General features: G+C 43.1%; 1 protein-coding gene across 3 annotated transcripts in view; it reads left to right on the forward strand.

Moving 5' to 3' along the window:
* The window catches only part of dmxl1 (Dmx like 1), a 51936-nt gene that overhangs the window by 13127 nt on the left and 23864 nt on the right, over positions 1-14945 (forward strand). For 2 of the 3 annotated variants that reach the window (XM_079161324.1, XM_079161326.1), the window contains exons 10-28: positions 1245-1422; positions 1954-2130; positions 2319-2557; positions 4216-4933; positions 5251-5372; positions 5694-5783; positions 6189-6291; positions 6434-6553; positions 6893-7111; positions 7735-8969; positions 9057-9315; positions 10604-10737; positions 11046-11232; positions 11371-11481; positions 12421-12590; positions 12757-12854; positions 13006-13171; positions 14339-14470; positions 14616-14754. In XM_079161324.1, coding sequence (XP_079017450.1) covers positions 1245-1422; positions 1954-2130; positions 2319-2557; positions 4216-4933; positions 5251-5372; positions 5694-5783; positions 6189-6291; positions 6434-6553; positions 6893-7111; positions 7735-8969; positions 9057-9315; positions 10604-10737; positions 11046-11232; positions 11371-11481; positions 12421-12590; positions 12757-12854; positions 13006-13171; positions 14339-14470; positions 14616-14754 — 4597 coding nt within the window. The remainder of the gene's footprint in view (positions 1-1244; positions 1423-1953; positions 2131-2318; positions 2558-4215; positions 4934-5250; positions 5373-5693; positions 5784-6188; positions 6292-6433; positions 6554-6892; positions 7112-7734; positions 8970-9056; positions 9316-10603; positions 10738-11045; positions 11233-11370; positions 11482-12420; positions 12591-12756; positions 12855-13005; positions 13172-14338; positions 14471-14615; positions 14755-14945) is intronic. The other variant, XM_079161325.1, reaches the window with a different exon arrangement.

Consider the following 14945-nt stretch of genomic DNA (forward strand, 5'->3'; position numbering starts at 1 on the left):
TGTTACAGCGAAGAAGCTGCATAAAATCTGTGGAAATGAAATCGTTATGTTAAATAATCTCCATGAACCTTAAGATGCTTTATCTTGACTGCTGTTACAGTTTAAAACCTTGTCGCTGGTATTAACAGAGGCTCAAGTCTGGAAGTATACACTTTACATGTTACTGCAAAACAAAAAGAAATTACAGAACACAAAGTACCAAATACAGTTTCACTTTAATTACACTCCTCTGTGTGCTCCACCCATAATTGCTCGACGGACTTTGAATTACTTTTCTTTTATGTTGACTGAGATTCACTTTTCTCCACTACATAAAAGCTCTTTGTTCACGATATAAGACAGAAACACAGGGAGGAAAATAAAGCTGTTGCTTTAAATTTCCAATTCAATGTTCTCTTTTTCAAATAGTCCAGCCACGTTACTATCCATTCATGTAATGAAATGACACCTTAGGATCCTCCTCACCCCGCGAATATGCACAAACATTAATGGTTTGCTATAGTGGCCTAAACATGGCCAGACAGAGGCCATGAAATCACACTTCAGGATGTTGTCTTACTAATGATTGAATTTAGAGTGTCAGAAAATGGTTAATTAAAAATGTCGTAATGCAAAAGTAGCCGACAGAAGTAAAACGCGTAATAAACTCCAGCTGGTGTCACGGTGATAAACTGTCACTTCTCTCTCTCTCAAACAGTAAAAAAGGCTATCGCCTAGATTTCTGATGGTTAGTCTGATGTTCAGTTTCAGATTCATGTAGGCTTCTTTTTTTTTTTTTTGCTATAAATTAAATTGAGTTTAATGTGTTAATCCAAATGTATTCATTTATGTATTATTACTTTGACTTGGATGCTAAGTTCAACAGTTATTCAGTAAGTACTGTAATAGCGTCAGAGATGCTTCATTCAGATGTATTGGTTGTTTATCGCTGGTAAATTGGCTTTTTATTGCTCCAAACTATCAAAAAAATCCACTAATGGTCAACCTCTAAATTGGGCAGTTAACCTAAATGTTGTTTAAGCATCTATAACATTGAATTAAATTCCCATCCCAAAGACACGCACCTGTTCACCAAAGCAGAGCAGCTCTGTCTGAGAACTAAAATGTGGTGTCTAACAATCCTCCAGAACAAAGTCATTTAAGAACATCCAAATCTCTCTGGAGATTCATGCAAGCGCTCATTGTCTCATTCAACTCTGTCTATTGATTATCTAACGTGAATAATGAATGTTTTCCCTTTACAGTTGAACATTCAAGAATCATTGCACGGCTCCTTTTACCGGGACGTCCCGCAGCCGTCTCTGACTGGCTGCCTGCCTCACCATCAGAGCCGGCACTACAGCCACAAGAGGAGCAGCAGCGTGCCGCATGCCAACGCTCTCTGCCACTTCCACATTGCTGCCAGCATCAACCCGGCCACAGGTTAGACTCAAACACATTACTTTCTGTGACGAGTTGAGAAACCAAACACAAACTCTCCAAATCAAGTGAAGAATTTGAAGCTACAAGATTGTGCTTCTTAAAGAGAAGGCGAGAACGTAGGACACCTCCAGTATTGCAACATATTAGTTATTCCTAAACCATACAGAAAGCATAGAGTTCGCTCTGCTTGAATAAAATCAGCTGGAGGTCAGAAGGTAGTAACTCCTAAGGCAAAAAATGGTGCAATTTGTAAATTGCCCGAGGTTGTTTATTTAATGTCAGTTTAACTTGAATTTAGCATGACTTGTGGGGCAGACCTTGTAGATTTCTTCAGCCCTGAGGCGGAGAAGTCTTGTAGAATGGTATGTGAATGCTTGAATTTCATTTCAGCATACTTCAAACCATGCTAATATTCATGAAAGTTCATTTTACTCCCACATGCCCCACATGTAATGTAACTGAAATCTCTCGTATTCTTTGCCTTCTTTTTCTCAACCTAACCCTCTTCATCTCTTGTGGTCTTTATCACAGACATTCCTCTGCTGCCCTCCATCTCCTCTCTGAGTTCTGTGGATGACGAGGAACCTGGAGGTCCGTTTACCGTCCACTGGCTCAACAACAAAGAGCTTCATTTCACTTTAGCTATGGAGGTCTTCTTGCAGGAGCTCCGAGGCAGCCTGGAGCAACAGGACGAATGCTCCCATGAAGGTACAGAAAGATGTTTGGCACGTAACAAGGAGTTAATACTTTATTTGAAGCGGTGTGTATATGATGCTGGAATAACACTGTGGAAACTATACTCCAATCTAAAAGCTGGGCCGTTACATATTGTATTAGTCTTTCACACTGATTTTCTGAGTTTACACGTGGGCACAATGATTTGCATTCTCTTCCAGTGCCTGACGATGAGGATAACTTTGAGGAAGATAATAGCAGCAGGCCAAGTGACTCGCAGGGACCTGAGGCTGCAGAACTTCCTCTGGCAGCCGTGAAGCACCAGGTGGACGTGCTGTTGGAAGAGTGGAATAAAGGGGCAGACATGTTGTTCAGTATCCATCCCATGGACGGCTCTCTTTTAGTCTGGCACATCGACTGGTTAGATGAATACCAGCCAGGCATGTTCAGACAAGCTCAGGTATGTTCACTGTTGATGTGGATTCCAGAGAGAGAGAGAGAGAGAGAGAATTTTAAAGCACAAATGAGTAACCCACAAACACTCAATAGATGATTTACTCTGGAGACAAACAGTCCTAGTTTAATTTTTCTCCTGTATTTCATTCATTATATTAAACGGCCATCATGCAGAAGTAAATGTCCTCGAATGTGACAAACAAGCCTCAGTGACACGAGTAGCCCTCGACAGTCTCCAAGGGCCTGTGCTACAAAGCGCGTTCAACATACCCAGGATGTCTTTTGGTTATCGGCTTTAACGGACCCTAACAAACGCAATCCAGCTAAACGGTCCTACGAAGCTGCTCATCAACTCATTAGATCAACTCAGGATTTCTCAATACGGCTGAGAGCACGGTTACATAAAGGGTCGGTGTTTGCAGCTTATGACCAATCACAAACATGGACAAGTACGCTGTAAGCAGAGGGGCACATTTTACAAATAAAGAGAAAACTATAATATCAGAGAAATATGAAGAAGTTAAACACATAATCCAGGCTGAAAGTAACACAGTTTGAACTGACAAATGAAGGAAGGACAGTTGGTAAGACGTTGCAGCTGAACCTGCTAGGTTAGGTGTTCAGCATTGGAACCACTGTCGTAGGACTGGAAACCTTGGAGTTAACCCTGAAGTTACCTCGCTAACCCCAAATCCTGCTTCGCAGTACAGGCCTCAGGTCTGTACACAGACAACAATGGGCTGAAGGAACCCTCTCTTGTAGATTACTGCCTCTACAAGAAATGCCTGTTTTTTCTCCTTCACGCGTGTCTGAGGAAGATCTTGTAGATTGAAACGTTGCCTTGAAAAAGAGAAAACAATAAACTATTTATTTGGAGCCCAAAAGTGTGCATACCTCCTTTTGCCCTGCAGTTAACTTTTTTGTTTTTTTAATTTGTAGATGTTTTATGAACAAACTTAATCCCTCAAGGATGGATAATGAAATACATAGTGTTATGATGGGGAAACTACAGTTAAGCAAATATAATTTTATTTTTCTCCTTTTACTTGGTCACTCTTGTTTGTATTCACAACTTCTTTCTCGGGGAAAGAAATAATTTGTCTTCTCAAAAGGGTTGTAAATCATGTTGGCAGCTGTGATGGTCCAGTTGTTTTAATGACTTCTCATCCAGGCGTTTCGACAATTATATTCCAATTATGTGCGACTTCATATCAAATTCATAAGTCTCTTGATGCATTTTATTGGTGGTGAAATAATGAGCGCCTCGTGACGTGGCAGTTAGTCACTCAGGCAAGGCAGCTAAAAGAAGCCACAGTTTCATTCAGGTTGAGTGCTTAAATTTGATAAAACAGACAGGATCCTGGTGGTATTATTATTATTATTATTATTATTATTATCAGCATAAGTATTTCAAGTCATTGTCATTTCTGAATGGAGAATAGGAGAGTTTTCCCTCTTTGTTTTGTAACCCTTTTCTAAAATGAGCTCTTGATCTTCAGTGCCGTCTGTCATTACCATGTTCACATTGAACCCAAGCTGTTTCCTAAAGTACGCTTATTTAAAGCTAAATTACAATTGCTTGACTGACTGAGCCATTCTTCTCACTAACATTCCACTTGCTCTAGATTTCATTGCTTTGATGTCTTTCTCTCTCTCTCTCAGGTGTCGTTTGTGTCCCGTATACCTGTAGCGTTCCCTGCAGGTGATGCAATCTCCTTGAGCCACAGTGTGGTTATGTATGCCTGCAACAAGAACGTGGATCTGGCCATCCAACATGGCAGACAGCGGCCACCTGGGAGCACACTGCCTCAAACCAAATCTGCTCTGATAAGCTACGGGGGTCAAGGAAAAGCTGCACCCAGCAGCAGTCTCCGACTAAGCATCTTCACCCCCAACGTCCTCATGATTTCCAAACACGCTGATGGCTCCCTTAACCAGTGGGCAGTCGGCTTCGCAGAGGACTCCGCTTTCTCCACTGTGCTCAGCGTCTCTCACAAGTCAAGGTACTGTGGCCACCGCTTCCACCTCAACGACCTGGCCTGTCACTCATTACTGCCTCTGCTCCTCACCACCTCACACCACAACGCCTTGAGGACGCCAGAGGCAGACAGCATCCTGGCCCCTCCGGACGCCTACTCCTGTAGTTTCTCTCATCCAGCATTTCTGCCCCGGGGGTCACGACCCAGCCGGGGATCCCTGGGTGCAGTGACTCAGGACCCCAACGCAATCTACAGTGAACTGATTTTATGGAGAGTGGACCCTGTCGGCCCGCTGTCTTTGTCTGGAGGGGTCTCCGAGCTAGCTCGGATCAATTCCCTCCATGCATCAGCGTTTGCTCAAGTAGCCTGGCTGCCCACATTCATTCCCAGCAGCTGTTTAGGTGAGAAAAATATTGTTTTGTTGTCGAGATATTTTTTTTTAAGCGATGGGGGATACTCTGCAATTTAGCCATTTAAGTTAGTCTCTTTCTTTGTTTACCAAACTGCTATTTTGGTTCAGTAATATGAAGGAAATGATATTTTACTGAATAAATATGATTAAATGAGACTAGCTTTGGGACATTAGAGCAAATCCCCATTGATATAGTTTTTAGAACAGAACAGATCCATGAGAGCTTTAAATATCCAAATAGTATCTCACTAATAACATAGTTTCCGGGTATACGTAGTTAATCTGACGCTGTCTTTCTTTCTTTAGGTGTGTACTGTAACTCTCCCAGCGCCTGCTTCGTAGCAAGTGACGGCCACTCACTCAGGCTGTATCAGGCTGTTATTGAAGCTAAGAAACTCCTAAGTGAGCTCTCCAATCCGGAGATATCAGTAAGTCATTAAATAGGATTCTCAAACTCTGCAGGGTATAGTCGGCGTCAGTGTTTCCGCTTGGACCGTTAAAGAATCAGTGAGGCAATAATATGTTGTTAATTTGCTGACTTGTCACTTAATTAGTGTTAATTGCAGAATCCAGCACAAAGTGACGGTTGATATTTAGTTTTTTCTGATTTATTTATGACTGTGTCTTCAATGGCAGCAGAGATAGTAGTTACATTTTTCTCATTTTCTGAAGCACAATTGGCTCACTAATTGTATGTTTTGATGTAAATGCCCTAATAATGTGATTATATTATGTTTGTTTCTCTTTAGAAATATGTTGGGGAGGTGTTTAACATCATCAGTCAGCAATCCACAGCCAAACCAGGGTGTATTATAGAGCTGGATACCATTACTGACTTTGTAAGTATACATAAAGAGAAACTAGTTTCACTAACTCTCTCTGACAGACAGACACTGTAAACATCTTGGAGGAAAACATCTTCTCTGAAATAAAGCATATATGAACTTTAATGTATTTAAAAGCCACAGTTTAATTCTGGACTGTTGGTATTTGGTAGCATAAAGTCTGCAGTAGACTTCTGTGAATGGTCAACCACGATAAATAATAAAAACGGTTGCAGCGCGAACCTTCTCTCATCCCCTCAGGCTGGTTTAGTGTGGGTGTGCGAGTGTGCATATTTGTGTTACAATAACACTTGTCGTGTCTGTTTTTAGCGCGTCCGCGTATCGGCTCCACAGTGGAGGAAGCATGTTTAGTGTCTGCATCTAATGTAGTTTCATAATGGCTGCTGTTGTTCTCCACAGCAGGGGAAGGAGACCCAGCTCCTGCACGTGTTTGAGGAGGATCTGATCCTCGGCAGTGAGAGAACAGAGAGCACACGGCAAACTCCTGATACTCCTCACACTGGTATAGACAAAATCATTTTTCTAACTACTTATACATGTGTATATTCTTGAGGTTTTATACCAAACCATTGCACCACCTTCAAACACATTTACAGCCGCCCTGTTCATTAATATTCTGTGGGTCTGTTTTTTTTCCCCTGCAGCCTCCAGCAAGGCGATGTTCTCGGCACGGTTTTTCCTTGTTGTGGTCGAATTGACCCCGACAGGTCGCTCCCTCCTCCACATGTGGCATCTTCATCTTGCTGCTCGACCCATCACCATGGGTGGGTACTTTGAACAAAAGACTTCACAGGGTGTGGGGGGGGGGGGAAGAAATGTTATTTACCGTCAAATAAAATAACTGACAGTAAGACAGTTTTTACCCAAGAACTGGAAGTCTAAAATAATTGTGGTGACCATTAGTTTTGGAGATTTTTTTATTTTAGTTTTGACCATGTAGAATTTGTAATTGTTTTTGAACACACTACAGAATATATTTATGGACTCCTCAAATGCAGATGACTTTAATTCAGTGTCTGTCGCAAAGTAATGTTTAAAAAGATAGTCATTTGAGATGGACTTAAGCTTTTCTAAATGTTATTTCCCTCTTCCTGTCACCACAGAAGAGACCACGAAGGAGATGGACGGGACCTCGGCGTCTTCTATGAACAGCTCTACGTTTAGCTTTGACACGTTCGGTTCTCCAGTAGCTCCGAAGAGTAAACCCTGCACTTCCAACCTGCAAAGTGCCTGTCGCCTCAGCCTCACAACACACAGGCTCTACAGCCAAGAGATGGCTCTGCCTGAAGGGGTGGAAGCCATCAGTGTTACACCCTCAGCAGGTGAGGGAGAATGAAGGCAAACGCACTCGCACACAAATGACATAGGTCTATCAACTTCTTCTGGTAGTGAAGGGCAGCTTGGAGCACACAGTCCCTGAGCACATCCGGGCAAGTATGCCAGTCTAATAGCAGAACACGTATAAAGCAATTTAGCTGAGGTATTTACCAACACCAGTATTGACAAAGGTGCACATTGTTATGCTGCCATGGAAACATGTCCATAGAAAACTATTGAAAACATTGATTGGAGCTACCTTTTCAGGAAAGTAGTGACATTTATGTTTTGACGAAGACTTTTAGACTAACAAATATATATATATATATATATCTCTTTTTCTTTCTTTTTTTTATTGTGCTCAAAATGAATAATGTTTTTCAGCTCTGTAATTTTAGAAAGCCTACAAAATATCTGGAAGACAAGATTCTTTTAACCATGCAGCAACTACTTTTTTGCCTCAGTTCTAGATGACTTTAGCCTGTTTATAAACTGTGCTTATGTTGCCATCTGCACAGCATCGAAAAAAACTTTTGAAAACTGACAAATCTTTGTGATAAGATATCACACTTTAGAATAAAGAGAAGAACTTCCTTCCCTAATAGTGTATTGTCTACTCTCTTCCCAGGTCACTTGAGCGCGTCATGTTCTCTGCCAGCTGATCGTGTGCCCTACCTCCTTGCTACTTCCTGTTCTGATGGAAAAGTGCGCTTCTGGAGGTGTAATGTCATCGCGACAGAGCCTTCCAGTATGGACAGCTTGGTTTACCAGTGGGAGGAGTGGCCTCTGCTGGTGGAGGAGATGCTTCCCAACAGCAGCGCAGTAAGCGTGCAAGGTCGTCCCATAGAGGTCAGCTGCTGCCACTCTGGACGGATTGCAGTTGCCTACAAGCAGATACCAAACACACATCTGAACTCAACACCTTACCTGAACTCTCTCCAACTATTGAGTTCTCCTCCTACCCTGGCTTCCTCCCCTTATATGCACAACAACAACACCCACCTGACCCCAACCCTGACTGTACAGCCTTGCCCAAATCTCACTCTAAGCCCCAACGCAGCAAACAGCAGAGAGCCGTTGGTCCACATTGGCATCTTCCAGTGTGAGTCCACCGGTGGTTCACAGTGGAATCTAGAGCAGACCATAGTCCTGGACGCCTCAGATCCCACAACCGGAAGTGCCAATATTCCAGGTAACCTCGACCTCCCTGTACCCAACGATGACTGCCCTGGTTCTACTAGTAGGAGCCTGGTTCATTTGGACTGGGTCTCCCAAGAAGATGGGTCACATGTTCTGACTGTTGGTATTGGGACAAAGATTTATATGTACGGCCGTCTCTCTGGGAAGCCTCCAGAACTCGTTTTGACATCTGATGCCAGTAGAGACCAGAGCTCGTCGCGCCTGGTTCTGATTCGATCAGTCGATCTAGTCTCCTCTGTCGAAGGCTCGTTACCCATTCCAGTCTCCCTCTCCTGGGTAAGAGATGGCATCTTGGTAGTCGGCATGGACTGTGAGATGCACGTCTACTCCCAGTGGCAGCCCCCAGCACCATCCAAACCCAGTGCCCCGATTGCTCAAGACACAGACATCAGCAGCAGCGTCTCCTCTATAATCTCAGCCATCAGGCAGAGCCAGGAGGACGGTCTCAGCTCCGGGGCCCCCATGTCTTCACTGGCCCCTCCCAAAAAGGCCCTGACAAGATCAATGATGAGCCTGGCTCAGAAACTCAGTGGGAAGAGAACAGCTTATGACCTGCCTGTCGAGATGGAAGATTCTGGGCTTTTCGAAGCAGCTCACCAACTCTTTCCCACTCTTCCTCAGTACCATCCTGTACAGTTACTGGAGCTCATGGATCTAGGGAAGGTTAGTTAAAGAAATTACTTAATTACGGTCGACTATGTTACTTTTCTAATTGGATACATTTTTTAATAAAATGTATCTTATCTTAAGGTTCACCGTGCCAAAGCCATCCTGTCCCACCTGGTGAAATGCATTGCTGGAGAAATTGTGGCCCTTAAAGACAGCACTACCAATCCTGAGAAACGTGTGCGCTCTCGAACAATCAGCGCTGGAGGAAGCACCGCCAGGGATCGCAAGATGTTCAGCAAAGCAGAGAACTCCGCCCCCGACTACACGGAGATAAGCTCCGTCCCTCCCCTGCCTCTGTACGCCCTGCTGGCAGCCGATGAGGATACGTCCCCAAAACAAGGTTGGTATTCAACATGTTGTTTTAGCGCAGTATTATTCAGTAGCGAGTAGAAAATAGTCAACTTTATTTCAGTGGTACTTAAAGGCTTGTCTAGACAGTTTTTTGGGGGTGTTATTACATGAGTCCATAATAACATTTCAGCATATTATAATTCAAGTGCTCTAAGAGAGAAGTAGACGTCTGCACCTCTTATCGGCTGCTCTACAAATGCAGATGTGTGTGCGCCTCCCTTCAGATGGTGAAAGCCGGATTCAAGTTCATGTGTGTAGCTAGCTGAGGCTCAAATCACTGTTATGTCCTTTCGAAAAGCTTTACAGGCCCACAGGTTTGTAAACAAAACCGCTATATAACTGCATAGGGATCATAATCACATTTTTTAAAAATGAATGACTAGTACTCGTTCAGGATACGGTATGAAGTGCATGCATATACCCCTGATCGTCTGGTGGGAGGGGCTTAAGACAGAGAGGGGTGAGCTGCAGGATAAGGGCTGAATTTCCAAATTCTGGCTCTTCTTTCTATTTTTTATTTTATTTTGCCGTTCCCAGCTTTATCAAAAGCCAATCAAAGCAAAATACTATAAATATGACAATAAGTTGGAAAATGACAATCAGCCAAGAAAAAATGGACAAAGTATATTTCATTGCTTTAATTTCCATTTTCTTTAAAGTGAGAAATGTACTCTGCTTCAGGCTACTCCTAAAAGCCTCTCAAGTGTTTTGTTGTTGTCATTTTCTTTTACTTCATCAGGTAATATCTGCCCTGGACATAAAGCTAGAGCTAAACCTCTTAAGCTTCTTTGAAAACCAAATAAATTGAAAAAAGAACATCAGTCTTGGGAGGTAGAGATGCTTTGAGATATTGGACGATACTAACCTTAAAAGACTGCAACTTGATAAACTGCAGTAGACTGTTGATTATTTTTTTTCTGGTGTTTAAATGTGTAACTTTGTAATTTGTCAGATTATCTTAAGTCTGACAGAAACAAAGTACACAAACAAAAACAGGGAAACTGTATTTAGAGGGGAAAAGCCACCCTGCCTAACGGTGTAATAGACTGAGAATAATATCCTACTCTTTGGTCTTCTTGTTTTTCCTCATTGTTTCTCTGGGGATACGAAGTGAGAAGAATTAAAGCAGAAACTTTTAAACAGAAAAAAAAACGTCCTGCTCTCCGGTACTTTGATTTATTCTGCCATCTCTCCAGCTGGAGGGGATTCTTTTTCCGTATGTCTCTCATGAAATACATGTCTTGTGTCATTTCGCTCTGTTTTATGTCCCTCTACAGATAAAGTGAGCAGTATGAGTGGAGATAGTGGACATGGTTCCAGTCACACTGATGTCTATGATGAGCTCTTTCATACATCCACCATTGGGGACCTGGACCCCCTGGAAGACGATGAAGAGGAAAAGGGGAACAAGGTCGGCTTCTGTTGGCTTATGTTTGGTTAAAAGAGAATTACTTTAAAATTGGACAGCAACATTTTTGTATCTTTTGCTATTCCAGTGTGAAGCTTAGACATGCACAACGGTGCATGTCTAAGCTCATCAGGTCTCTAGATGTTCTCAAAAGTTGACACATTTTGAAAAGCCTGTATTGTTGATATCTATATACGTACAATATTGTGTTTCATTATGAATCCAGCCATGACACATCATTCCTTTTAACATTACTTCCTGCCAGGCAATTCATTTTACAGACTGTCCTCCGTCTGGTTCCCTGTCTCTAGGTTATTGACCTGTCCCAGTACAGTCCGACATACTTTGGTCCGGAACATGCTCAGGTTCTGTCCAGTCAGCTCCTTCATTCCAGTTTGCCGGGCTTAACCCGTATGGAGCAGATGTCTCTCATGGCGCTGGCTGACACCATCGCTACCACAAGCACTGACCTCAAGGACAGCCAGGGCAAAAGCAAAGGTACTGCAGGGAAATATAAACATAAAATTAAGGGCTCTTCCAATGGATCGAAATTCAGTAGATACATGCTCCATTCCACAACATCATTTACTTATGTTTTCAACTAGCAATAAGAGCTTTCTGTCATTCACTTCCCAGGTGGAGAGACGCTGGACGAGTGTGGTCTGAAGTTCTTGCTGGCCGTCAGACTCCACACCTTCCTCTCTACCTCGCTGCCTCCAGCACACCGAGCACAGCTGCTGCGGCAAGGTATAGTGGATCTTTCAACTGCTTTCATTGGGAGCATTCCGTAGCTGGCACAAATGAGCAGGCAAATACTGTAACATTCAGCTCACTGTACAGGGCCACTTTGATAAAGATACTGTTTTTCCAATCCAACAAGACTGAAATATATGTCGCTCAAAATTGGCACACTTTATCCCAAAGGCATTTATTTTATTTTCACATTATATGATCTTGCAAGACTTAATGTATGCTCCCAGCTTGCCACCTAAAGAGCTGTCTCCCTGCACTCCTTTCAGATACCACCTAGTTAACAGGCCAGTAACTCTATAAAGACCTCTAAAGCTACAAAGATGGAGGGTTACTGATGGTCTCAATTGTACATTTCTGACAGTAAAGGTCTCAGTGAGAGAACAACAAGCCGTAGTCTATTCATCATCCTCAACTATTGCAGTAAAGTCACCCTTGAGCAAAGCACTTACTCTGTGTTTGCAGCCATAGGACTCCTCAGTGGGCGGCAATGTACACTGTAGCTGGAAGAGGCAACTCACTATTGACTAAGTGGGCACACTATGTGCTCTACCTGGTAGCCTAAATGAATAATAAGTTAACATAAAAAGCTTTTTGCCAAGTTGTAGATCATCATAAACTAAATTATTTTATACTTAAATGATAACACTCAAAGCTGCCCAGCTACATAGGATTCCCGATGATGGAACGAGTCGCCGAAGCTGTCATGAGGAGATGCTCCTGCAGTTTAATTATAAACAAAACCATCAGGCTATGAGATCAAACATATGGAAATATGTAATAAGTTACACCAGCGATTGTCCGACGATTGAGAACTTGGCTGGACTAGAGCATATCAACTCTTCTCCTGCATTTACTCACTACACCGTGTCGATATCCTCCCTATGAAATACAGAACATTCCCTCTTTTAACACGTCCGTTTCTTCTCTCTTCAGGCCTGTCAACATGTCACTACGCCTGGGCCTTCCACTCTGAGGCTGAAGAGGAGCTGCTGAACATGCTGCCCGCCCTACAGAAGGGAGAGCCCACCTGGCCTGAGCTGCGCTCCATGGGCGTGGGCTGGTGGCTGCGCAGCACCAACAAGCTGCGCAGGTGTATTGAGAAGGTGAGGCGGCTATTGCGTCTTTGTGCAGATCTTGAAAAGTGACCCAGGGCCAGTTTCGCTACTCCCTGAAATTACCCATAAAGCGACAACTTGTTCTGTGAATAAAACTGTAAAGGCTGAGGAGGTGCAAGCTCTAAGTATTTGTTCCCCTCTTCCTCTTTGTCAGGTTGCCAAGACGTCTTTACAAAGAAACAATGATCCTCTAGATGCAGCTATATTTTACCTCGCACTGAAGAAAAAGGCAGTGGTCTGGGGATTGTACAGGTAAGGCAAAACTGACATAATTTTGCATGTGAAATACCCACACAGTCATCTAAATATCTGCCCCCTACCCTTAACCAAGATTACTTCCAACACGTTGCTGAAAAGCCATGACACAAGTGTTGTTTTGAATCCACAATGCCTTTCTCTCCAGGTCTCAGAGGAATGCCAAAATGACAGAGTTTTTCCGCAACAACTTCAGCGAGGACCGGTGGAGGAAAGCAGCGTTGAAAAATGCGTTTTCTCTGTTGGGAAAGCAGCGGTTCCAGCATTCTGCAGCCTTCTTCCTTCTAGCCGGCTCCCTTAAGGACGCTGTGGAGGCAAGTGGAAAATAGACATGACACACTGTTTGCGAGAAGCACTTGTTCTTTCAACTGCAAGTGCCACTTGTCAGCCTGCTAAAACCTAAGTGAGAAACCCTGCATTCAGCATGAGTAATGTCAAGTGCAGCTCATTTTTATTTATAACATTTCTGTAGCATTTGAGGTGTGTCCCTTTTTTTTTTTCACCCCAACAATTCATAATCAAGGGCAGTGTTTGATGATATAGTACACGCAGTGAAGGCACATCCACAAAAACAGATCTCGCCACCAACATTCCTGTAGCGTGCAGCAACCTTTTTATTATTGATACAGCTCGATAGATTCCCACAGTGGTGTCTTTGTCAAGAGCTTTTAGCACAATGCACTGAAGAATTATTGATGTTAGCACTTGACTCATGGGTTTTGCTGTCTTTCCTGCTTTTTGTGAGAAGTTTCAATAGCATGTCGTTACATTTATGAAGCAGCAGCACCGCATTCTGGTTGAGGCTTCGTAAATGGAGACACTAGCAACTACCACTATTCTATGAGGTTGATGTGTAAACTTGTATATTTATGCTAGATTCTTAGAATGGCTGCTGTAGTTTGAAAGATGTCTATATTAGTATTTCTGCCATCTATCAGGGTTAAGCCACAAAAAGCACACAGCGCTCCATCATTTTTGCTCACATATAAAGAGGGCTGCTTCTGGTCGTCTTGTTTGCTTCACCTTTTAGTCATCAAGGTTATCTCTGTTTAGAAAGTCCCTGAAGCAATGAGTCACATTATTTCATCTGTGTGAGTAACTGGAGCTTTTCTAAGCATTTAATGGAAATGAGCGTCACCCAGGCAAAGGGCTATCATTGACTTTGTTTTGTCTCTCAGGCTGGGAGGGAGTCTCATTGAAATGCACCTCACGCCTTACAAGTTGGGAGCAACTATCTACAAACTCTTTGCCGTGTGCAGAGACTTTTATTATTTCCACTTTCTTTCCCTGTCGACAGATAAACAAACAAGAAAGCTGTAACTTCAGGGGATCATTTTGTCCAACTGGATAACTGTCAACAATATACATTATTTGTCTGCTTGTCTCGCCTTATCTCGCCCCATTCAGTCCCGAGGCAATAACTCAGAAACTATTTTAAAATGATAACAGACTGTGACATCTTGCTTTATTTCCTCTTCCAGGTGTGTATAGAGAAAATGCAGGACCTACAGCTTGCCCTGGTGATCTCCAGATTGTACGAGTCGTCTGAGTTTGAGACAGCGTCCACCTACAAAAAGATCCTCCAGAGACATGTTCTGGGACAAGACAAACAGGTTCAGAATTTGTGTACAGCCTCCACAGGCTGCTGTTTGTACTGTTTTCATCAAGCTACTCAGAGTTGTTTGACTCTCTAGCATTTTGCTTATTAATACACTGCAGGATCTAGAATGAGACCTTGTGATGCTGTGTATTTTTCAGATTCAAGCCCACAAGGACCCGTTCCTGCGCAGCATGGCTCACTGGGTCCTGGAGGACTACAGCAGAGCCCTGGACACTCTACTCGAGCAGCCGGCGAGCAGCCCCAGCTCTGGGTCCACTGAGAGCAAATGTGATGCCGGTAGGTCTGCAGTGCTCGTTTTTTTTCTTTGCAAAGGTGAAATTAAGGTTCCAGGATCATTGATTGCCACTCTGCAACAGGTGGTACACACAACAAAATGCCTATTGTAGCCTAATCCATTGATACTACACAGTATCCATTTGAACCCCAAGAAAGTAAAAATAACAATGACAAAGTTGAATTTCCCCCCT

The sequence above is a fragment of the Pholis gunnellus genome, assembly GCF_910591455.1.
Source record: "Pholis gunnellus genome assembly, chromosome: 6".
NCBI lineage: Eukaryota > Metazoa > Chordata > Actinopteri > Perciformes > Pholidae > Pholis > Pholis gunnellus.